The 24,002-nt window shown below is 47.3% G+C and overlaps 1 protein-coding gene across 3 annotated transcripts in view; it reads right to left on the reverse strand.

Annotated features, from left to right (window-relative positions):
- The window catches only part of LOC137563315 (long-chain fatty acid transport protein 2-like), a 147,074-nt gene that overhangs the window by 60,042 nt on the left and 63,030 nt on the right, over positions 1 to 24,002 (reverse strand). For all 3 annotated transcript variants that reach the window (XM_068275612.1, XM_068275610.1, XM_068275611.1), the window contains exons 6-7: positions 13,286 to 13,480; positions 4,931 to 5,021 (exon numbers count right to left, since the gene is read on the reverse strand). In XM_068275612.1, the coding sequence (XP_068131713.1) occupies positions 4,931 to 5,021; positions 13,286 to 13,480 (286 nt within the window). The remainder of the gene's footprint in view (positions 1 to 4,930; positions 5,022 to 13,285; positions 13,481 to 24,002) is intronic.

Raw genomic sequence — 24,002 nt, forward strand, 5'->3', positions numbered from 1 at the left:
CAACCCAAAGGTAGTTATATATGCAGTGAGGTGAGTTCACTGAACACAAAAGGTAGTTAGATGCAGTCAGCTGAGTTCACTCAACACAAACGTAGTTATATGCAGTGAGGTGAGTTCACTCAACCCAAAGGTAGTTATATATGCAGTGACGTGAGTTCACTGAACACAACAGGTAGTTAGATGCAGTCAGCTGAGTTCACTCAACACAAACGTAGTTATATGCAGTGAGGTGAGTTCACTCAACAGAAAAGGTAGATATGCAGTGAGGTGAGTTCACTCAACCCAAAGGTAGTTATATATGCAGTGAGGTAAGTTCACTGAACACAACAGGTAGTTAGATGCAGTCAGCTGAGTTTACTCAACACAAAGGTAGTTATATGCAGTGAGGTGAGTTCACTCTACAGAAAAGGTAGATATGCAGTGAGGTGAGTTCACTCAACTTAAAAGGTAGTTATATGCAGTGAGGCAAGTTCACTCAACACAAAAGGTAGTTATGTGCAGCGAGGTGGGTTCACTCAACACAAACATAGGTGTATGCAGTAATGAGGTGGGTTCAGGGGCGTAGGAATAGACCCTGCAGCCCCTGCAGTTGCAGGGGGGCCCCTAGCAAGTCAGGGGCCCGGAGGAGGAAAGGCTGTCACCACCGGCGTACCTACCGGGGATGCGACTCTCTCAGCCGCAGGGGGGCCCTGCCGCCCGGGGCTGCTCTGGGGCCCGCTCACTGTGCGTGGGGGGAGCGCTGCTCTGGACCCCCCAGCAAGGTGCTCAACTGGCCGCAGCGTCTAATAGACGCTGCGCCAGTTCATTCCCCGCAGCCCCGCTCCAGTAGCCTGCATAGTCTCCGGCAGGCAGAGCAGGGCTATGGCAAGATGGCCGCCGAAGAAGCCCTACACTGGAGACTATTTGTGTCTCTAGTACAGGGCTTCGGCAGCCATCTTGCCGTAGCCCTGCACTCTGCCTGTCAGCGCGGGAGATGTGCTGCAGGAGGACTCGGGGAGCTGCGAGCCAGATGCCGGGAGAGGAGAAGACTTCTGTCAGGTAAGTGAATTGTTTTTTTTTTCACAGGTGCATTTTTTTTCTAGTGTCTGCTGCCTACATTGTGATTTTCTGGTCACTGCTGCCCACATTGTGATTTTCAGGTGTCTGCTGCCCACATTATGATTTTCTGGTGTCTGCTGCCCACATTACGATTTTCTGGTCACTGCTGCCCACATTGCGATTTTCTGGTGTCTGCTGCCCACATTACGATTTTCTGGTCACTGCTGCCCACATTGCGATTTTCTGGTCACTGCTGCCCACATTACGATTTTCAGGTGTCTGCTGCCCACATTACGATTTTCAGGTGTCTGCTGCCCACATTATGATTTTCTGGTGTCTGCTGCCCACATTGCGATTTTCTGGTGTCTGCTGCCCACATTACGATTTTCAGGTGTCTGCTGCCCACATTGCGATTTTCAGGTGTCTGCTGCCCACATTACGATTTTCTGGTCACTGCTGCCCACATTGCGATTTTCTGGTCACTGCTGCCCACATTGCGATTTTCAGGTGTCTGCTGCCCTCATTACGATTTTCAGGTGTCTGCTGCCCACATTACGATTTTCAGGTGTCTGCTGCCCACATTACGATTTTCAGGTGTCTGCTGCCCACATTGCGATTTTCAGGTGTCTGCTGCCCACATTGCGATTTTCTGGTGTATGCTGCCCACATTAGGATTTTCTGGTGACTGCTGCCCACATTGCGATTTTCTGGTGACTGCTGCCCACATTGCGATTTTCTGGTGACTGCTGCCCACATAAGGATTTTCTGGTGACTGCTGCCCACATTAGGATTTTCTGGTGTCTGCTGCCCACATTACGACATTCTGGTGACTGACTGCTGCCCACATTAGGATTTTCTGGTGACTGCTGCCCACATTACGATATTCTGGTGACTGCTGCCCACATTAGGATTTTCTGGTGACTGATGCCCACATTGCAATTTTCTGGTGACTGCTGCCCACATGGCGATTTTCTGGTGACTGCTGCCCACATTGCGATTTTCTGGCCCACATTACGATTTTCTGGTGAACACTGCCCACGTTACGATTGTCTGGTGAATGCTGTCCACGTTACGATTTTCTGGTGAACGCTGCCCACATTACGATTTTCTGGCCCACATTACGATTTTCTGGTGAACACTGCCCAAGTTACGAATGTCTGGTGAATGCTGTCCATGTTACAATTTTCTGGTGAACTCTGCCCACATTACGATTTTCTGTCCCACATTACGATATTCTGGTGAACGCTGCCCACATTACGATTGTCTGGTGAATGCTGCCCACGTTACAATTTTCTGGTGACTGCTGCTCACGTTACTATTTTCTGGTGACTGGTGCCCACATTACGATTTTCTGGTGCACTCTGCCCACATTATGATTTTCTAAAGGCCCACATTACGATTTTCTGGTGAACTCTGCCCACATTACGATTTTCTGGCCCACATTACGATTGTCTGGTAAAATGCTGCCCACTTTACAATTAATTTACAGTGAAACGCTGCCCCATTACGATTATTTGGCACCTATTGGGGGGGCCCCATCCAAATATTCGCAGGGGGGCCCAGTGATTTCTAGTTACGCCCCTGGGTGGGTTAATTAAACACAACAGGTACTAGTAGTAGGTAAATGCAGTACTGGGTAGGTAGTACAATGTGCAGCTCCCTGTCACACACACAGGTGTCACTGAATGTGCTGCTGAATGCTGGCGGGCTGCTGGCAGTGGGACACACACATTATGAATTAGCAATGCTGTCTAAACAACACAAGTGTCTCACACACACAGGTAGTAGTCACTGAATGTGCTGCTGCTGCTGGCAGTGGGACACAAACAGTATGAATTAGCAATGCTGTCTAAAAAACACAAGTGTCTCACACACACAGGTAGTCACTGAATGTGCTGCTACTGGCAGTGGGACACACAGTATGAATTAGCAATGCTGTCTAAAAAACACAAGTGTCAGTTTCAAACACAGAAAAAAAAATTGATCACACGAGCAGGATGAGCTCTGAAAAGAGCTTTTCTGGGGCGCTATTATAGCAATAAGATTCAGCTAAGCAAGCTAAGAAGGCAAGAGCCTGACTAATCTGTCCCTAGGAGAACAAGTCTGCAGCAGCTGTCCCTATTCTGTCTCTATCAGCCACACGAGTGAGGCTAATGGCCGCCAGAGCCTGCCTTATATAAGGGGGGGTGGGGCTCCAGGGCTTAGTATACCCGGATTGGCTACAATGCGCCTGCTGACTGTGATGCAGAGGGTCAAAGTTGACCCTCATAGAGCATTATGGGCGAATCGAACTTCCGGGAAAGTTCGCCTTCGCAGGCGAAGGCGAACCACCCGATGTTTGCCTGGAACCGTTCGCCGGCGAACCGTTCGGCCTATCTCTACCCTGTACCTGTTTACATAACGCAGAACTTTTCTCAAGTGCTTCAAGGCAAGTAAACCCTGGGAGTTTCTTGAGGTGGATTAGAGGAGACAATTGCAAGCTTACAATTCCACTGTCATAGGAAATGACTCTGTCCCCTCCCATGTCCTCCTCTTTCTTTGTGTCCTCTCAGTCCTCTGTCCTGCTGTGTCCTCCTCCTACATCCTCCTCTGTGCCTTCTTCTGCCCCTTTTCCTCCTCTGTCCCCCTTTGTTCTTCTCTGTCCTTGTGTCCTGTTCTGTCCCTATGTGTCCTCCTCTGTTACCCTGTGTCCACCTCCTGTGTCCCACTCTGTCCCTTTTTGCCCTTGTCATGTGTCCTCTGTCACTGTCTTCTTCCTGAGTCCCAGAACATAGATGCTACAATTAGGTTGCTTCCTCCCCAGCATTGCAAAAATTGATCATGGTCCGTGATCAATAATTGTGTGCCTTACCTTCATCTTGCAGGCTGCGATCTTTAAACAAAGGCTTTTCAGTCAGAGGCATTTCATATGGCTGCTGCTGCTGCTAAGCATTGCCTTTTCAGCTTAGCAGACTGAGTGCAGTATTGGGCAGGCTACATTTCCTTGATGCTGAGAGCCGGAAGAGAGAGGCTCCCCACATGGCTAAAGATCAGCGGTGAGCAGCCCTGCCTTCACGGCTGCCCGCTAAGTGACTGGCTCCAGCGGTCTCACTGTTACTAAGCGAGATCAGTGATTGACTCAATGATGGCGCTGTAGCCCTGTGGTCTTATGCTCCGAAAAATAGGGTAACTTTTTCTCCCGACCTGATTTTAGCTGGTAATTTTATGCTATGTTTACTATTCAGACCATAGGTGATATTTAGGTATAATACCACTTTAAGACTGGTGCTGCAAGTCAAAAGTCCAAATCGCTGAAGCACTATGCTGCTTGAGATGAGGTTTCCTAGTAAACGCAGAAAAGGTTGAGCAGAAAGTATGATTATAGCAGACAAAAACAAAGGACAGCGTTATGCATGCCCAGTAGACAACCTGAATGAGGGCCCATTTCAACAACTGTGAAAATCGAGCTGAATTTGCAGGGTTTCCTTCAGACAAATCCCGCAGGCCATCTGAATCACTTGCTATAGCGATTTGGCCAACATTGCACCATTTTTCCGCGCAGGTGACAGAGAATCCCATAGTCGTGCACAGCACCACCTCCGGCATTTGGCTGCGTACTCACTCAAAAAAGAGGTGCTGCTGTGCATTTCGCAGGACGCACGGCGGCTAGTGGAAACGGACCCTGGGAGTACATAGACAAGTATGATCCACCAACATAGCCTAATGCATCCCTGAAACAAAATGAGATTTTGATTTTCTTCAGAAACAAAATTTTAATTAAAGCATGCTGATTGCTGTTCCCTGAAGTACCTGAAGTGAGGGTCTTACATTGAGCACTTTACATCCCTGCTTCTACTACATTGCGTATAATTATAATATAATTAGGGTAATACATTCATTTGAAATATTTTACCTGTTGCTGTTCTAATGCAGCGTCCTTTGCTGTCCCGAAGTGGTTCAAATGTTTCCTTATCATATTTGACAACCTCATAGGGGAGGACAAGCTGAAAGGTTGCGTTCACAACAAAATGTGTTAACATTAGATAATCAGACAAAAATAGATGAGATGTATTAATAATTATTACCCCTTCAAACACTGCCAGATTGACTTTTCTGAGCGCTTTTTGATTGATTAGCGCTTTTTAAAAATCGATCCCATTCACTTTCATTAAAATCGCAGTAAAAAACGCCACAATTTTTGCGTACGTGATCACGAAATTGCTGCGATTTTTACGATTTTAATGAAAGTGAATGGGAGCGATTTCTAAAAAACGCTAATCACTCACAAAGTGTTCAGAAAAGCGTGAATGTGCCCTAAAGCCTTGTTCCCAACCCTGTCTTCAAGGCCCACCAACAGTGCATGTTTTGCAGAAATCCACAGAGGTAGTTAATCAGTTCCGCTGAGACACTAATTACCTCACCTGTGCATGTGTGCGGTTTCTTGCAAAACATGTAAAGGATACATCATTGTGCCTTCGTGTGCATGCGCAGAACGCTCCTGGCCCGACTCCAGCAATCTCCGGCAATCCTGCTCTACCTAGATGACATTCTTACAATGCCTTTTAAACTTCAACTCAGAGGGATATAGAAGTTGCCATATTTATTTCCTTTTTACACAATGTCAGTTGCCTGGCTGTCCTGCTGATCTTCTGCTTCTAATACTTTTTAGCCACAGGCTGTGAACAAGCACACAGATTAGATGTTTCTGACAAAATCTGACAAGATTAGCTGCATGCAGGGGTGCTCGGATACCTCTTTTTAAATCTGAATTGATTCGGACCCAGATAGCTAGAAATCCGGATCCGATCAGATATCCGAATCAGAACCGTTCCGATATTCGAATAGATCCGGATATATCTGAACCCATTATCCGGGTAAATCCAAATTAATTCGGATATCCGGATAGAAAACCGAAAGTGGCCTTTAAATTGCTTCCAAAACTTTTTTTTTAGAGTAAATGATGCATGAAGCATCATGTTTTTTTAAAGAGAAACACTAATTGATTATGTGGGGAGTTAAAATACAAAAAAAATGGCTGTAAATTAACATCAGGACTAGGTTCCAGTCAGCGGTCGTGCAGCCCACATTGTGTCCAAAGTCCAACCGCACAACTGGGACATCACAGTTTTCAGCCCAGACACCTAAAAAAAAAATTACACAGCATTTGTGTTTTGGGTTAAATATAGGTGGTATCAGCAGCAGTGGCCTGCGGCACCCTGGTGGTGGGAACAGCACAGGCAGCAAGAGCAGGGCAATGCAGCAGCAGCAGGTGTAACGTGTGCCAGGAGCATGCTGGAGATTGTACCATGGCACGTAGCGTTGGTACCACGGATGTAAACAAATTGTGAACCAGGCGGCTTAGTTAGTAATAGTTAACAATCAGGAGGAGCCAGGAGGTTGTGGTGGTGGTAAAGGGTGGTAAGGCAGGCATAGTGATTCCCAGCCACTTCATGTCCCCCTCTTGCCAACAACAGGGAAAGACTTGCCCAGCAGGGTCTGGCGGCGTTTTTTCCTTCCACGGGAAGCAGTAGAGGGAGAAGATGAGGCAACCGATGACTGGCTGCCTGAACAGGCCTCAGTGTCGGCAGGAGTGGCAGAGGGGGTTCTGGTGCTCTGAGTCTGACCACTGCCAGCGCCATCTTGCTGCAAACAGGAGTGCTGGTGGAGGTCTCAGTTGAAGAGCTGGTGGTGGTCTGCTCATCCACCATCAGCTGGAAAATGGCCGCTACACGCTGCTATGCCTCTGCAGCGTGACTACCCCTAACAGCTGGACGGCCAGTGGCTAGCGGCAGAATGAACACTAACGCGGCAGAACTGCTGACGGTGGCCACAATGTTGCTCCCTCTCCTCTTGGTCTTGCTGCCCCTCCCCTGGCTGCCAGTGCCAGCAGACTGTCACACGTCCCCTAGTGGCCAGACCGCACAATGGATTCCAATTGGTTTCAGCACACAGACCATGCAATCTGTGGTCGCAATTGGTGCGCAGAAACCGCTGTAATTTTGGCAGCAGACAGACTAGAAGGAAGCTTGTGAGTTACAGTAATACAAATTACACACTATTTCAGGGTATAACTGCCACCACTCCTACAGAAGGGTAGGAGACCCAATCTGCCTAACTACACTGATACTAATGCCTGCAAATAAAACGGTTAAACACACTCTATTTTATCTAGCTATCAACAGTAGTAGCGACTCTTCAGAAGCTAGGATTCGGTTTGCGCGGCTGAATAGCAGGGGTAGCTGAACAAATAAATGACTTTTTAGAAGTCTTTTATTATAAATGCAAAATAAATAATTAATATACCGGTATACAGAAAATCATTAAAATTAACAATTATAGAGACAATAATAGCGCAGTATGAAAATAAAAAGGGAAGAAAAATACCTATGCTTAAAGGGAAGGTCCAAGCAAAAAAAAAAATGAGTTTCACTTACCTGGGGCTTCTACCAGCCCCATGCAGCCATCCTGTGCCCTCGTAGTCACTCACTGCTGCTCCAGTCCCCCGCTGGCAGCTTTCTGACCTCGGAGGTCAGGGCCGAATTGCGTACATTTTTACACATTCCCGCTAGTGCAGAAACATTAACGCATACATTTTTACGCGTTAGTGGTGCAACGCGTACATTTTTGTTCCTGCACTAGCTGGAATGCGTAAAAATGTATGCAATGTGGCCCTGACCTCCGAGGTCAGAAAGCTGCCAGCGGGGGACTGGAGCAGCAGTGAGTGACTACAAGGGCACAGGATGGCTACATGGGGCTGGTAGAAGCCCCAGGTAAGTTAAACTCATTTTTTTTTTTTGCTTGGACCTTCCCTTTAAGGTCAGGTGAAAATATGTCCTTTCTGAGAAAAACACGTGAAGTTTCTTTGTTTCCAGAGCAAAGTTCAAACAAAAATGGCTGCTGCTCATCCTCAGAGCAGCAGCATGCTCCCATGAAGATGGAATTTGGAGGACTAAGGGAGGAGTCCCTGGCAAGTTCTTTTAAATGACCCACATTTTTGGGTGGGGTCTCAGGTTCAGCCCAGGGGCTAGACAGGGGCAGTTACCCTCCTGGGTGGGACATTTCCCATCCACCAAATATGACATATTCCATAACTCAGCTTACGCTTCCCGTATACACCCTACAACCACAGATTCATATTTCTCAGAATAGGATAGTTCATATGACATCATACTTGATTTCCATATTATGTGTAGTTCCTGAGAGGTTTAATACTTTGTCATGGCTTATCCCTGACCCCCTCAAAACTGGTATCAAAATGTCCAGCAAAACACCACGAATCCAATGCTATAACTCCCATAACTGTCCTGGGCACGGTATTCCTTAAACAAGCTAAAAATCATAAACTCCATGTATTCCTAATGCTGGCTACTCGGCGCCACTGTGTCTGAGCCCTGCTGTGTGGGAAGCTCGCTTTGCTGGGGCTCACCAAATGGTATCCTTATCAAAGGGCATGTTCACACTTGGGTGACACTGCCCATGAAGGAACTTCTTTTGATCAAGTTAATTTAAACAAACATGCCTTTACTGGTCAACAAACATACTTCATGAAAGAGTTCCTCTAGCAGCTATGAAAGCCAGAGACCCCAGGCACACACCCTGCTGTACCTAGACATAATATTTTGATCTGGTACATCAACAACAATCGGTGCAGCAAACCGATTGCGAATGTATTCTCTTTTCTCACGGCTCTTCCATGACATCTCCCCCCGGGCATAGAGGCCTCAGCCATGCATCCACAAGATGTGTGGTGTTGTTGCTAATCTGGCTGATGCATCTCGAGCTGCCGTTACGGCGGGATAACTCATTGGAGCCTGCGGCTCATTTCATCTGGACAGGTCGCTGTCCTTTACCCTCAGGATTGACCCAACATGGACCGTTCTCGACAGGGTGTTTGCACCACCGCATTCGGGTGTGGCGTCTGTCAGGACTGCTGACAACAGGCAGTAGGTCAGGTAGGTCAACAGCCAACCCACGCAAGGGCTTCCTGCTAAGTGGCTGTGGACCTAAGGGAACCCCACGGGAATCCCTGGACCTTCCCAGCTCCTGACAGATGGCACATGCCTTGCAGTATCTTGCTACATCCATGTTCATCCTGGGCCAATAAAACTGTTTTTGAATACAGGCAAGTGTCTTGTGGACCCCCAAGTGCCTGGCCAGAGGGCTGTCATGTGCGGAGTGCAGCCCATGGCCCCTGAATGCATTCGGTACCACAAGCCACTTGGTATTTGCATGTGGGTTACCTGAAGTGGGCTGCACAGACTCACTGTACAGTCTTCCACCTTCCCAGTACACCTTGAAAGCAGCCCCATCTGCGGGGGCTCACAGGCTTGCTGCCTGAGCGCCTCCAGGCTTGGGTCACTTTGTAGCGCTGCTGTGAATGCAGCACTGTCAGTTTCAGCCAGCTGGCTCATGTCACATGAGGTCAGCGGCTGAAAGTTCTCACTTCTGGGGTCAGCACTGAATGAAGAGTCCGGCACTGAGTCCACAACCCTTGCAGCACTCTGGGTGGCTGCTAGTACAGGCACAGCATTAGCATTACAATAATTGACATTCTTCACAGCATTTACACATGCATTAATGACAGTGACAGGTACAGTAACATTTTCATCACAGACAGTTTGTACATTAAACCCAGGTACCTTCGACTCAGGTACTATTGAACCCGGTACCCTTGAACTGGGCACATTCAGCCCACCTCCCCCTGGTGCTCCCCCAGTGTGTCAAGTACCTGGTGGTGGGCGGAGAGTCTGTCTCTTTCCGTGAGCGTCAAGGTGGTTGCGGAAGGTTCGTAATAAGACACAAGCTTGCCCAGGTCGGTCCCCAACAACACAGGGACCGGGAGATCATCCACAACCCCAACAACCCTTTCTTAAACCCCTACCCCCCAGTCGAGCTTCACTCTCGCTTGGGCTATGTGTAAAAGGGTGCCCTTCACTCCAGTAAGGGCAAGGGATCGGTTGGAGCTGATGCTCTCCTTCGGAACAAGGTGTGAGTGAACCAAGGTGATGTCTGCTACGGTGTCTCTGAATCCAGTGACAACCTGGTCATTCACTCAACAGGCTGCTGCTGGTTGGTTCGGTCGCAGATTTCCTTTCTGTGGGCAAACAAAACAAGATCTGATGATCCAGGCTGTGGTTCACTGGTTGGTTGCATCTGCCGCGGGTGAGGTACAGGTACTACAGGTGATCCAGGTGCTGGTGGTGTCTGCCTTCGCTCAGGACAGTCGAATTTCATGTGTCCGGGCTTGCGGCAGTAGTGACAGGTGAGTGACCCCCTCAGGTGCTGCAGGCCTGGGCGCCGCAGCTGCACTGGGTGGCCTCTGTGGCGGACGGCTCACAGGGGCAGGAGGGTCTGCCAGGGTATTGGGCTGACCTCCTCTCCAGCTAGATGGTGCAGTTCTGCGTGTGTCAGGCACCCGGGTAGTCACAAAGGTCTCAGCGAGGTCTGCGGCAGCAGTCGCTGACTCGGGCTTCCGTTCCAGCACAAACTGTCGTACATCAGCAGGGCAAATGTTCAGAAACTGTTCTAGCACTATCAAGTCCTCCAGGACATCATAAGACCCTTTGGTGAGGCCTAGAGTCCACTGGCGGCATGTGGTGCATAAACTGCTGACCACATCCGGATTAGAGTCCGTAGGCTTTTTCTGTCAGGACCTAAACTGTCTACTATAAGCCTCTGGCGTCAGCTGATATTTGGCAATAATAGCGTCTTTTATAGCGTTATAGTCATTATCCTTTTCCACAGGTAACTCCGCAAAAGCATCAAGCGCTTTGTAGTGCAGCAAAGGTGTCAGATGTCTGGCCCACTGGTCTTGGGACAGACGATACTGACGGCATGCTTTTTCAAAAGATCGCAAAAACAAGTCAATATCAGTGTCTTTTTCAATAGTAGCAAATTTAAACTTTGCACTTACAGGTGATGCGGCTCCTGCAGCAGGGAGGCTGGGCAATGAACTCCGGCTGGCCTGGTGCACCTTGTCTATGTTCAGTTCATGCTGTCGTTGGCGCTCCTGTTCTGTAGCAGCAGCTTGGCGTTCTGCAGCAGCGGCTTGACGTTCTTCCTGCTTTTGCTCCGCCATGTACTGCAGGTACTTTTCCAGGTCAGTGTCCATCAGCTTTTGTAATGCCTGCTGCATTACCGGGTCAGCACAAATGGACAGTCCAGTACTGGCCGGTTCCAGGCAAGTACTTGGAGAAGCTCTGAAACCAGGGTCCATACTGACAGTCTCCTGCATAGTCGTTGCAGCAGGGCCCTCAGGATGCTCAACCTCTGTACGCATAGGATCTTCAGTCTCTGGTTCCACTCGACTTGAGTCAGATGGGCTGGTGTCCTCCTTAGTGGACACATCCCACTCCTGCAGTTGCTGGGTATCCCATTGAAACAAGTCTCTTATCATTTCCTGTTTTGTCTTGCGGAGGATGTCAATGCCCCTCGCTTCACAAAAATTTTCCAGATCTGCTTGGCACATGTTCTTGTAGTTCCTAGACATTTTCACGCCAAATAAAATAAAACTTTTGGGGAGGGGTACTGGGCTACACAGTCTCTCTGTATATATAAAAAATATATTGCGTTCAGCTACAACACCAACAAATTAGTTCGTTTCTCAACAGGGCTAATTTGATAGCGCTATCTGAGATACGCTCAGCACAACACAGATCCCAAGCGCTGCCAAACACTGTCACTCCCCCTAGTGGTCGGACCCCACAATGGATTCCAATCGGTTTCAGCACACAGATCTGTGGTTGCAATCGGTGCGCAGAAACCGCTGGAATTTTGGCAGCAGACAGACTAGAAGGGAGCTTGTGAGTTACAGTAATACAAATTACACACTATTTCAGGGTATAACTGCCACCACTCCTACAGAAGGGTAGGAGACCCCATCTGCCTAACTACACTGATACTAATACCTGCAAATAAAACACACTCTATTTTATCTAGCTATCAACAGTAGTAGCGACTCACCAGAAGCTAGGATTTGGTTTGTGAGGCTGAATAGCAGGGGTAGCTGAACAAATAAATCACTTTTTAGAAGTATTTTATTATAAATGCAATATAAATAATTAATATATACAGGAAATTATTAAAATCAACAATTATAGAGACAATAATAGCGCAGTATGAAAATAAAAAGGGAAGAAAAATACCTATACTCAAGGTCAGGTGAAAATATGTCCTTTCTGGAAAAAACACGTGAAGTTTCTTTGTTTCCAGAGCAAAGTTGAAACAAAAATGGCTGCTGCTCATCCTCAGAGCAGCAGCATGCTCCCATGAAGATGGAATTCGGAGGACTAAGGGAGGAGCCCATGGCAAGTTCTTTTGAATGAACCACATTTTTGGGTGGGGTCTCAGTTTCAGCCCAGGGGCTGGACAGGGGCAGTTACCCTCCTGGGTGGGGCATTTCCCATCCACCAAATATGACATATTTCATAATTCAGCTTACACTTCCCACACACACCCCATGGTTACAGTATCCGGATTCGGATATCCAAACTAAGTATCTAACTGGATTCTGGATTTCAGATAGATATCCGAGTTAACTCGGATAGTGCTATTCGGATTTGCACAGATAATCGGAATCCGGATCTGAGTTCAGATAGCAGAAAAAGTTTGGATTATCTGGGTAGTTCGGGTATCCGGAATCCGGATGAGCATCCCTGGCTGCATGCTTGTTTCAGCCAAAGAGATCAACATGGTGCCAGGAAACTAGTTTTGTTTAAAAGGAAAGGAAGGTTCTCTTTAAGCCACCAGCAAGCAAGAAAATACCCAGAAGGGAATTGAAAAAGGACCAATCTTGCAATAAAGTTTTATTGTTGGCAACTAGCCAAAGTTTACTAGCCATAAACATTTTTGTCAGGCTTACATGTGTTTTGACTATTGAAATTTCTATTTCAGCCAGTTTCTATTGCAGCCAATAATCAAATTGCAGCCAGTTCTGCGTTTCCAACACTCAGTGTGATCTAAACTTGCATTCATTTGCAACCATGGTAACTGCATTCTGGAGGACCCACTGCCAACAAACTCCTATCTTCCTTCAGGAGTAATTGGCTGCCTAGAGCAGAAACCCTTGCTGTTCTTCCTGCTCTAACCTAGGCTGTGTCACAACTATTCAACATGCTCTGTCTGGCAGTGTTTGGAATGGGTGCATTTGTCTATGCACATAAAAGCAAAGTAAGCAAGCTGAAAAATGTTTTCCACTTTGATAATCAGTTGCAGATGAATAGCTTATCAGTGTAGTAATATTTGAAATGCAGGACAAATAATGCCTTACCTTCATAAACATGTTGTGTCTGCCAATTGCACCTTCTTTTTGGCTGTAATTACAGAAGAAAGCATTGCCCTCTGTTGCTCCATAAAGTTCATAGAATTCTATTTTGCCAAAACGTTGTGTGAAATCTCTCCAGACATCTGCTCTGAGACCATTTCCCAAAGCAAACCGAATGCAATGGTCCTTGTCATTGTCCTTCTAGAAAATGACAAATACCGCAAATGATAATATACATACATTACCAGTGTAAGGGAGTGCTGTTGTAATGGTGACACACATATTTAAAGGACAACTATCAATTATGTTTTTTTTTTTACTGGAATGGGAATAGCTTGTTTAGGTGTTTCTAAGTACTGCTGTAAATCTTTCCCTGCCTACACAGGTGGTAAGGACCTTTGTCAGTGCACCTGGTCTGCAGGGCAGCTGCTAGCGACACAAGAGGCACAGGTTGCTGTGCTGCTGGTTCTGTCGCTTACAGCAAGTACACAGGTGTCAAGAGCCTTTATCAGTGCACCTGGCCTGCAGGGCAGCTCTTGCCACCTGTGTCCTTGCTGCTAGCGACACAGGTGGCACAGGTTGCTGTGTTGCTGGTTGTGTCGCTTGTAGCAAGTACAAAGGGAGCAAGAGCCTTTGTCAGTGCACCTGGCCTGCAGGGCAGCTCTTGCCACCTGTGTCCTTGTTGCTAGCGACACAGGTGGCACAGGTTGCTGTGTTGCTGGTTGCGTCACTTGTAGCAAGTACAAAGGGAGCAAGAGCCTTTGTCAGTGCACCTGGCCTGCAGGGCAGCTCTTGCCACCTGTGTCCATGCTGCTAGCGACACAGGTTGCACAGGTTGCTGTGTTGCTGGTTGTGTCGCTTGTAGCAAGTACAAAGGGAGCAAGAGCCTTTGTCAGTGCACCTGGCCTGCAGGGCAGCTCTTGCCACCTGTGTCCTTGCTGCTAGCGACACAAGATGCACAGCTTGCTGTGCTGCTGGTTGTGTCGCTTGCAGCAAGTACACAGGCGGCAAGGGCCTTTGTTTATTTATTTAGCTTATCTATCCTGTTGTTTTTAGTGTTCACACTCAGATTTAAGAGAAATTCGATATGAAAAAAAGAAAACAATATTTATGCTGGTTTTTACTGTCTCTCTGTGACATCACTTCTGCCCTTTAAAACATTTTTTTACTGCTTTTTTTACGGATTAATGTACCCCACAGCAAACATCACCTAGATAAGGAACTAGTAAAAAAGGGCGCACAGGGATAGTGGACAAAAAGGGCGCCGCCATAGACTGCAATGCAAAATATCGGCTATTCGGCGCCCGACAGGAAAAAAGGGCGCACGAGAAATAGCGGTTACAGGGATCGTGTTAACAAAGGTTTTCGTTTACAGGATAAAGTTTATAACAAATATCGTTTACAAGTTAGTTTAGACTTTGTATTATACTTATTTTTTCGTTTGTAAATTTCGCTTATATGGGTTTTAACTAGTTTTTTTCGTTTTAAAAATGCGCTTATAAAACTATAACAACTAAAATTTCGTTTACACTTCTTTTATCATTTAAAATTCGTTTTCATATGTATAATGCTTAAATAACGTTTCTAAAGCTGATTGTATTAGAAATACATCGCTTATGGTATTAACTTTGTTTTTACACTTCTAATGCGTTGATTATAGTTACTAAAATATCGCTTTAAATATTACTGTTATTTTAAGATTTCTACGTGATTTTAAGGCTAGTTATTCTATTACAAATTACTGTTATTTTAAGATTTCTACGTGATTTTAAGGCTAGTTATTCTATTACAAATATATAAATTATTTTATTCATGTTATTTGGAGTGAAGTATTTTAAGGATTAAATATATTATTGTTTATATGTGTTTAGTGTGTTTTGTGCAGTGGGGATGGTTAGGTTTAGGCATTACTAGGGGGTCTAGGGGTTAGGGATAGGTACAGGGAGGGTTAGGACCAGGGTGGTGGTTAGTTTTAGGCACCACCAGGGGGGTCTTAGGTTTAGGCACCAGAAGGGGAGTCTTAGGTTTAGGCACCAACAGGGGGGTCTTAGGTTTAGGCACCAACAGGGGGGTCTTAGGTTTAGGCACCAACAGGGGGGTCTTAGGTTTAGGCACCAACAGGGGGGTCTTAGGTTTAGGCACCAACAGGGGGGTCTTAGGTTTAGGCACCAACAGGGGGGTCTTAGGTTTAGGCACCAACAGGGGAGTCTTAGGTTTAGGCACCAACAGGGGAGTCTTAGGTTTAGGCACCAACAGGGGGGTCTTAGGTTTAGGCACCAACAGGGGGGTCTTAGGTTTAGGCACCAACAGGGGGGTCTTAGGTTTAGGCACCAACAGGGGGGTCTTAGGTTTAGGCACCAACAGGGGGGTCTTAGGTTTAGGCACCAACAGGGGGGTCTTAGGTTTAGGCACCACCAGGGGGGTCTTAGGTTTAGGCACCACCAGGGGGGTCTAGGGGTTAGGGATAGGTACAGGGAGGGCTCTGTATGAGAGTAAGGTTAGGTATAGTTATAGTACAATATATGTAATATATACAATATATTACATTATGTGTATTTACACAAAGGGGGGTCTAGGTGTGAGGGATAGGGATAAGGAGAGATATCTGTGACCCTAAAGTTAGGTATAATTGTAGTAAAATACCTGTAAAACCTACCATTCTAGTACTATGCTTAATACAAGTGTAAATATCGTTTTTTCTATAGACGCTATTTGACGTTTCATTTCAGAATTCGTTTACTGTTATAGACGGTATTTTGCCATTTCATTTCCGTTTATTTTACGTATTTAGCACTAAATTATCGTTTATAACCTCTTAAACGAAAAATACGGTTTTGCATTCAAACTTCTAATTTCGGCTACACCCCGCGCCCTTTTTTCCAGGCGCCCTTTTTTGATATACGCCCTAGATAACAGGCTTATGTCACTGTGTAAACTCTTCAAATGGAGGAGGAATTCAATTATTTTCTGGTCATAGTGCCATTATCTTATCTGAAATGGGAGGTTTCTATTATTTACATTTTGAGATACGCTTGCTACTGTAGCTAAGCAAAAAAAGACTTCCGACAATTCTGTTGGCACTGCATAGTTCAGCAAAGGAACATAGATACAGCAAGTAAAATAAAAATTGAGGGACATATAGAGACCTATTTTAGAAAATAGGGGTTTACATATATTTGAGCACTAACTATTTTTAGGCATTTTTTTAATTTTTGGATGTTACAACCTCCTTTAAACTACAGTTGCTTGTTTTGTCTCTCTGAGTGAGCTGAGATGCCTGGGCTTTCAGGCATCGCTGTCTGAGTAGCTTGTAGAAGGAAATATATCTCTTACCTGCAGCATAAGTAAACATGCTCTGCTAATTGTGTGTGAAACCTGTTACCAAGGCAGGATTTTCACGCTAAAGTTCTTTGCTGTCTAAAATACTTTACTCTTCTGAGAGATGCAGAGACCAGCACTGGCTGTATTATGACATTTCTAATGAAGCACATACCCTTTGCTAATAATATCCAGTAACTGTAGAAATAGGTGCACAGGATCTGCTTATGAGGCTCAATGGAGTGCTCTAAACCCAACAATAGTCCAACAATGCATATATGAAGAGAAGACCGCAGCTGTTTTGCACCCTCAAGTGGGGTGCTTCATCAGGACACCAAGTGTCATCAGTGTCTTGATGAAGCACCCCACTTGAGAGTGCGAAACAGCTGTCCATCTCTTGCCTGCTTGTGCCTCTCTCTCTCCAAGTGGTCTTTGCCATTGATGTACCTGCAATTTTTAATAGTTTGGTTTTAAAGTTGGCATTTTAACTGTGGATGTGCCCAGCCGCGCTCTTCGCCAATAAATCCTTCCAATGCAGCTAAAACTTACACACAATGAAGTACATCTCTTGGCCTTGATATTTAACATGAAAAGTAGGAAAATGCTTACACAGCTTCTTATACATTATTTGTACATTGTAATTTTAGAACACTAAGTTATTGATAGTTGTCCTTTAACATGAACTCCCAATATTAACAGGAACAATTTAGCAGAATCCTTAAAGGGACTCTGAAGTGCCACTTGACATGGGGGTAGATTCTATAAACTGCAGTAAGTATTACTGTAATGCGTAATGGTTGTTGAATTGCATGTAATGTATTGCATACTGCTCTACTTACCATGCAGTAAGATTTTATGCATATTATTCTTCTCAGTTTAGTGACTATACCCCATGATGTGATAAATGTGTACATACAATTCCAATCCTATTTATAACTTGCCATGTTTTCTTTTTATTTATTGTAAGTCAAGAAATGTAGATCTGACTTACTGAAGAAAGGTATAGGAGTTAACTTGTGTCAGAGTCAGATCTAAATCTCTGACTTCTAGCCATGGAAAGGGAGGAGGGGCTCTGTCTCTCCCTATGCAAGTGCATGCAGTGTGGTAGCAGCGGAAACGACGTAACTATTCCAGCACTGAGTCCTCTGATACTTACATAGGGGGGAGAGAGAGGCGGGCCTCCTTGTGGAGGGTGGGGGTTGAAGTATGCTGGCTGCACTGAAGGTGGCTGGATAGTGTACTGGTTAAGGGCTCTGCCTTTGACATGGGAGACCAGGGTTCAAATCCTGGCTAGGTTAAGTACCTATTCAGAAAGGAGTTCAAGGCAAGACTCCCTAACACTGCATGGTGGCCTCCTGAGCGCGTCCCAGTGGCTGCAGCTCTTGAGCGCTTTGAGTCCGAAAGGAGAAAAGCGCTATACAAATGTTCGGATTATTATTATTATTATTACACTAATTACCAAGGAGAGGGGAGTTAAGCATTGGGGGATACTAGCTACACTGATTACATGGGGGGGGGGGGCAGATAATAACTGCATTGGTTACCAAGGTGGAAGGGGGCAAATACTAGCAGCACTGATTACCAGGGGAGGGGGTGGGGGGGGGGGGCAGATAATGGCTGATTACCTGGGCCATCATGATTACTAGTGAGGGGGACAAATACTGTCCACATTAATTACTTAGGGAGGACCAAGTTCCCAGATAGTTCATGGTAATCCAGAACCAAAGATTTCTGTCTGCTGTATGCCAAACTACGTGTGCCCTTGAGCTCCAAGTTGTGCAAGTGCAGTGATGGCCTGACTACTAGTGAAGCATGACTGGGCTGGCTTAATGATACAGGAGATACAGGAGGCTTGTGGGGAGGCATGGAACAAAGTGAAAAGGTATAGAGGTGATATAAGGGAGGCCTCTACAATCAGAATTAGTTTATTCTCCAAGCACGACTAGGTAGCAGTAGTGTTGGGCGAACACCTGGATGTTCGGGTTCGGGTCCGTTCGCCGAACATGGGCCAGATGTTCGGCATGTTCGGCCCGAACCCCGAACTCCCCGAACATCCCGCTTTTGGGGGCCCTATGGGGTCGCAGGCATAAGGGGGGAGCATGCCCCGGTCGCAGGGGGGGGTCGGAAATTCCCCCCACCCCCTCCGCTAGCACTCCCACCTCTGCCCGCTTCCCCATACAAAAAATTTCCGTAAAGTTCAATAGTACCTTCAGTGGCTGGCCTGGCTGGCACTGTGGTGTGAGGGAGGAGGAGTCCGAGTAGGACGCGTTGAGGCCGGGCAGCGGGCGGTTCAGCGGTAGTACCCTTGTGGTACTTCCGCCCTTTCTCTGACCTCACGTCCTCTGCATACGAGGGTACGCGTCACGCGTACCCTCGTATGCGTCATCACGTAGAGGACGTAAGGTCAGAGAAAGGGCGGAAGTACCACAAGGGTACTACCGCTGAACCGCCCGCTGCCCGGCCTCAACGCGTCCTACTCGGACTCCTCCTCCTCCTCACTCACACCACAGTGCCAGCCAGGCCAGCCACTGAAGGTACTATTGAACTTTACGGAAAATTTTTGTATGGGGAAGCGGGCAGAGGGGGGAGCGCTAGCGGAGGGGGTGGGGGGAATTTCCGACCCCCCCCGCGATCGGGGCATGCTCCCCCCCTATGCCTGCGACCCCATAGGGGGGCAGTATTCGGCCGAACAGGGCCCTGTTCGGCCGAACAGGGGCCCTGTTCGGCCTGTTCGGCTTGGCATTGAGCTGTTCGGGCGAACCTGAACTAAAAAGGCCGAATCCATGAGGTGTTCGGCCGAACTCGAACATCACCCGAACAGGGTGATGTTCTGCAGAACCCGAACAGTGGCGAACACTGTTCGCCCAACACTAGGTAGCAGGAAAAAAGGGCGGCGGCGGCTAGTGGACGAAAAGGGCGCTGCCATTGACTCTAATGCAATTATCGTTAATACAGCAAAAAAGCAGAAAAAAGGGCACCCAATAAATATCGTTAACAACATTAGAGCATTAAAATTTTTTGCAGTATGTTATCGCTTTAGAAGCTTGCAATGTTATATTTTTTTCATATTATTTTGTTTGTATGTACAGATTTTACATTATCAAACATATTATCATTTCTAAAAGGGTGTTTCTGCAGGGGGAGTGGTTAGGAATCACCGGGGGTTTGGATAGGGTTAGGCACCTCCAGGGGGGTGGTTAGGGTTAGGCACCTCCAGGGGGGTGGTTAGGGTTAGGCACCTCCAGGGTGGTGGTTAGGGTTAGGCACCACTGGGAGGGGAGGGTTAGGCACCACCGGGTAGGTGGTGATTAGGGTTAGGCACCATCGGGTAGGTGGTTAGGGTTAGGCACCACTAGGGAAGTGGTTAGTTTTAGGCACCACCAGGGGAGGGTTCTGTGTAGTAGTAGTAGTAGAGTAGGGTTGGGTTAAGCTGTATTGTTGAATAAAGTAACAATTTTTAACGGTAATATATTTTTATTATTATTTTCCGTCTGCTTTTAAAATGGTATTTATCGTTAACCAAGTTCGTCAACAATGTTTATCGTTATTAAGATTTTGTTATCCACCGACGCCATTTCGTTACCCAACCTGGGCCCTTTTTTCCTGGGGCACTTTCTTCATGCACACCATGACTGGGTCATGTCCAGAATTTGGTTTGGCACATAAAAGTGGCAAGCAGGACTCAAGGGTAAGAGGTACTCATACAAAATTAAACAAGTTAAACAGCATTGTAAACATTGTGATGATCGTAATCAGCTAATTACAATTACGGGACATTTTGTGTGAATTTGTGCAATTACGCCTATACATAATTAATAATTATTAAATGAATTGACCTTGTATAAGCATTTGTAATTACGCATGAATTTAAGTGTAATTTCGTGCCGACTTTGTGGTTGAATAGCAAAAGCCCAATACATGCTATTGTACCAAAATTGCTACATATGTTAAAGTGAACCTTAAGTGTAAAAAATAAATTGAGTTTTACTCACCTGGGGCTTACCTCAGCCCCCTGCAGCTGATCGGTGCCCACGACGAGTCGCTCTGATGCTCCGGGTCCCGCTGGCGGCCACTTCCGGTTTCGCCGTCAGGCCGCCAGCGGAACCCGCTGGCGGAACATTTGAAGCCCCGGGTAAGTTCAGCTCATTTTCCCCCGACCCCCCTACAGTATCCCTTTAACCACTTCCCGACCGCCTAACGCACAGCGGCGGCCGGGAAGTGGAGCCCGCAAGGACCAGCTCACCCACAGAGGCGGCGGTCCTTGTAAGGGCATGGGCGGAGCGATCGCGTCATTTGTGACGCGATTCTCCGCCGCCGCCTGGCTCCGCTCACCCGCCGCAACATCCCGCTGGCCATACGGAAGCGCCGGCGGGATGTTAACCCGACGATCGCCGCATACAAAGTGTATAATACACTTTGTAATGTTTACAAAGTGTATTATACAGGCTGCCTCCTACCCTGGTGGTCCCAGTGTCCGAGGGACCACCAGGGCAGGCTGCAGCCACCCTAGTCTGCACCAAGCACACTGATTTCCCCTCCCCCTGCCCCCTGATCGCCCACAGCACCCCTCAGACCCCCCCTGCCCAACCCCCTGGCCCATGTTTACACCCAATCACCCCCCTAATCACCCATCAATCACTTCCTGTCACTATCTGTCAACGCTATTTTTTTTATCCCCCCCTGCCCCCTGCTCCCTCCTGATCACCCCCCCCCACCCCTCAGATTCTCCCCAGACCCCCCCCCCGACCCCCCCATGTACTGTATGCATCTATCCCCCCTGATCACCTGTCAATCACCTGTCAATCACCTGTCAATCACCCATCAATCACCCCCTGTCACTGCCAGCCATCAATCAGCCCCTAACCTGCCCCTTGCGGGCAATCTGATCACCCACCCACACCAATAGATCGCCCGCAGAATTGACATCAGATCACCACCCAAGCGCAGTGTTTTCATCTATTCTTTCCTCTAAACACCCACTAATTACCCATCAATCACCCATCAATCACCCCCTATCACCACCTGTCACTGTTACCCATCAGATCAGACCCTAATCTGCCCCTTGCGGGCACCCAATCACCAGCCTACACGCTCAGATTGCCCTCAGACCCCCCCTTATCAATTCGCCAGGGCATTATTTACATCTGTCCTTCCCTTTAATAACCCACTGATCACCTGTCAATCACCTGTCAATCACCCATCAATCACCCCCTGTCACTGCCACCCATCAATAACCCCCTGTCACTGCCACCCATCAATCAGCCCTAACCTGCCCCTTGCGGGCAATCTGATCACCCACCCACACCAATAGATCGCCCGCAGATCCGACATCAGATCACCACCCAAGCGCAGTGTTTACATCTATTCTCTCCTCTAAACACCCACTAATTACCCATCAATCACCCATCAATCACCCCCTATCACCACCTGTCACTGTTACCCATCAGATCAGACCCTAATCTGCCCCTTGCGGGCACCCAATCACCAGCCTACACGCTCAGATTGCCCTCAGACCCCCCCTTATCAATTCGCCAGGGCATTACTTACATCTGTCCTTCCCTGTAATAACCCACTGATCACCTGTCAATCACCTGTCAATCACCCATCAATCACCCCCTGTCACTGCCACCCATCAATCACCCCCTGTCACTGCCACCCATCAATCAGCCCCTAACCTGCCCCTTGCGGGCAATCTTATCACCCACCCACACCAATAGATCGCCCGCAGATCCGACATCAGATCACCACCCAAGCGCAGTGTTTACATCTATTCTCTCCTCTAAACACCCACTAATTACCCATCAATCACCCATCAATCACCCCCTATCACCACCTGTCACTGTTACCCATCAGATCAGACCCTAATCTGCCCCTTGCGGGCACCCAATCACCAGCCTACACGCTCAGATTGCCCTCAGACCCCCTCTTATCAATTCGCCAGGGCATTATTTACATCTGTCCTTCCTTGTAATAACCCACTGATCACCTGTCAATCACCTATCAATCACCACCTGTCACTGCCACCCATCAATCAGCCCCTAACCTGCCCCTTGCGGGCAATTTGATCACCCACCCACACCAATAGATCACCCGCAGATCCGACATCAGATCACCTCCCAAGTGCAGTGTTTACATCTGTGGGCTCCTCCAAACACCCACTAATTAACCATCAATCACCCCCTGTCACTGCTACCCATCAGATTAGACCCCTATCTGCCCCTAGGGCACTCAGTCACCCGCCCATACCCTCAAAACGCCCTCAGACCCCAGCCCTGATCACCTCGCCAGTGCATTGCTTGCATCTATTCCCCCCTCTAATCACACCTTGAGACACCCATCAATCACCTCCTGTCACCCCCTAGCACACCTACCCATCAGATCAGGCCCTAATTTGCCCCGTGTAGGCTCCTGATCACTCGGCCAAACCCTCAGATCCCCCTCAGACCCCCTTCCGATCACCTCCCCAGTGCATTGATTGCATCTATTTTCCCCTCTAACCACCCCCTGCGACACCCATCAATCACCTCCTGTCACCCCCTAGCACTCCTATCCATCAGATCAGGCCCAATACAACCTGTCATCTAAAAGGCCACCCTGCTTATGACCGGTTCCACAAAATTCGCCCCCTCATAGACCACCTGTCATCAAAATTTTCAGATGCTTATACCCCTGAACAGTCATTTTGAGACATTTGGTTTCCAGACTACTTACGGTTTTGGGCCCGTAAAATGCCAGGGCGGTATAGGAACCCCACAAGTGACCCCATTTTAGAAAAAAAGACACCCCAAGGTATTCTGTTAGGTGTATGACGAGTTCATAGAAGATTTTATTTTTTGTCACAAGTTAGCAGAAAGTGATTTTTATTGTTTTTTTTACAAAGTGTCATTTTTCACTAACTTGTGACAAAAAATAAAATCTTCTAGGAACTCACCATACTCCTAACGGAATACCTTGGGGTGTCTTCTTTCTAAAATGGGGTCACTTGTGGGGTTCCTATACTACCCTGGCATTTTAGGGGCCCTAAACCGTGAGGAGTAGTCTACAAAACAAATGCCTCAAAATGACCTGTGAATAGGACGTTGGGCCCCTTAGCGCACCTAGGCTGCAAAAAAGTGTCACACATGTGGTATCGCCGTACTCAGGAGAGGTAGTATAATGTGTTTTGGGGTGTATTTTTACACATACCCATGCTGGGTGGGAGAAATCTCTCTGTAAATGGACAATTGTGTGTAAAAAAAATCAAAAGATTGTCATTTACAGAGATATTTCTCCCACCCAGCATGGGTATGTGTAAAAATACACCACAAAACACATTATACTACTTCTCCTGAGTACGGCGGTACCACATGTGTGGCACTTTTTTACACCCTAAGTGCGCTAAGGGGCCCAAAGTCCAATGAGTACC

This window comes from Hyperolius riggenbachi, chromosome 3 (assembly GCF_040937935.1).
Source record: "Hyperolius riggenbachi isolate aHypRig1 chromosome 3, aHypRig1.pri, whole genome shotgun sequence".
NCBI classification, from domain to species: domain Eukaryota; kingdom Metazoa; phylum Chordata; class Amphibia; order Anura; family Hyperoliidae; genus Hyperolius; species Hyperolius riggenbachi.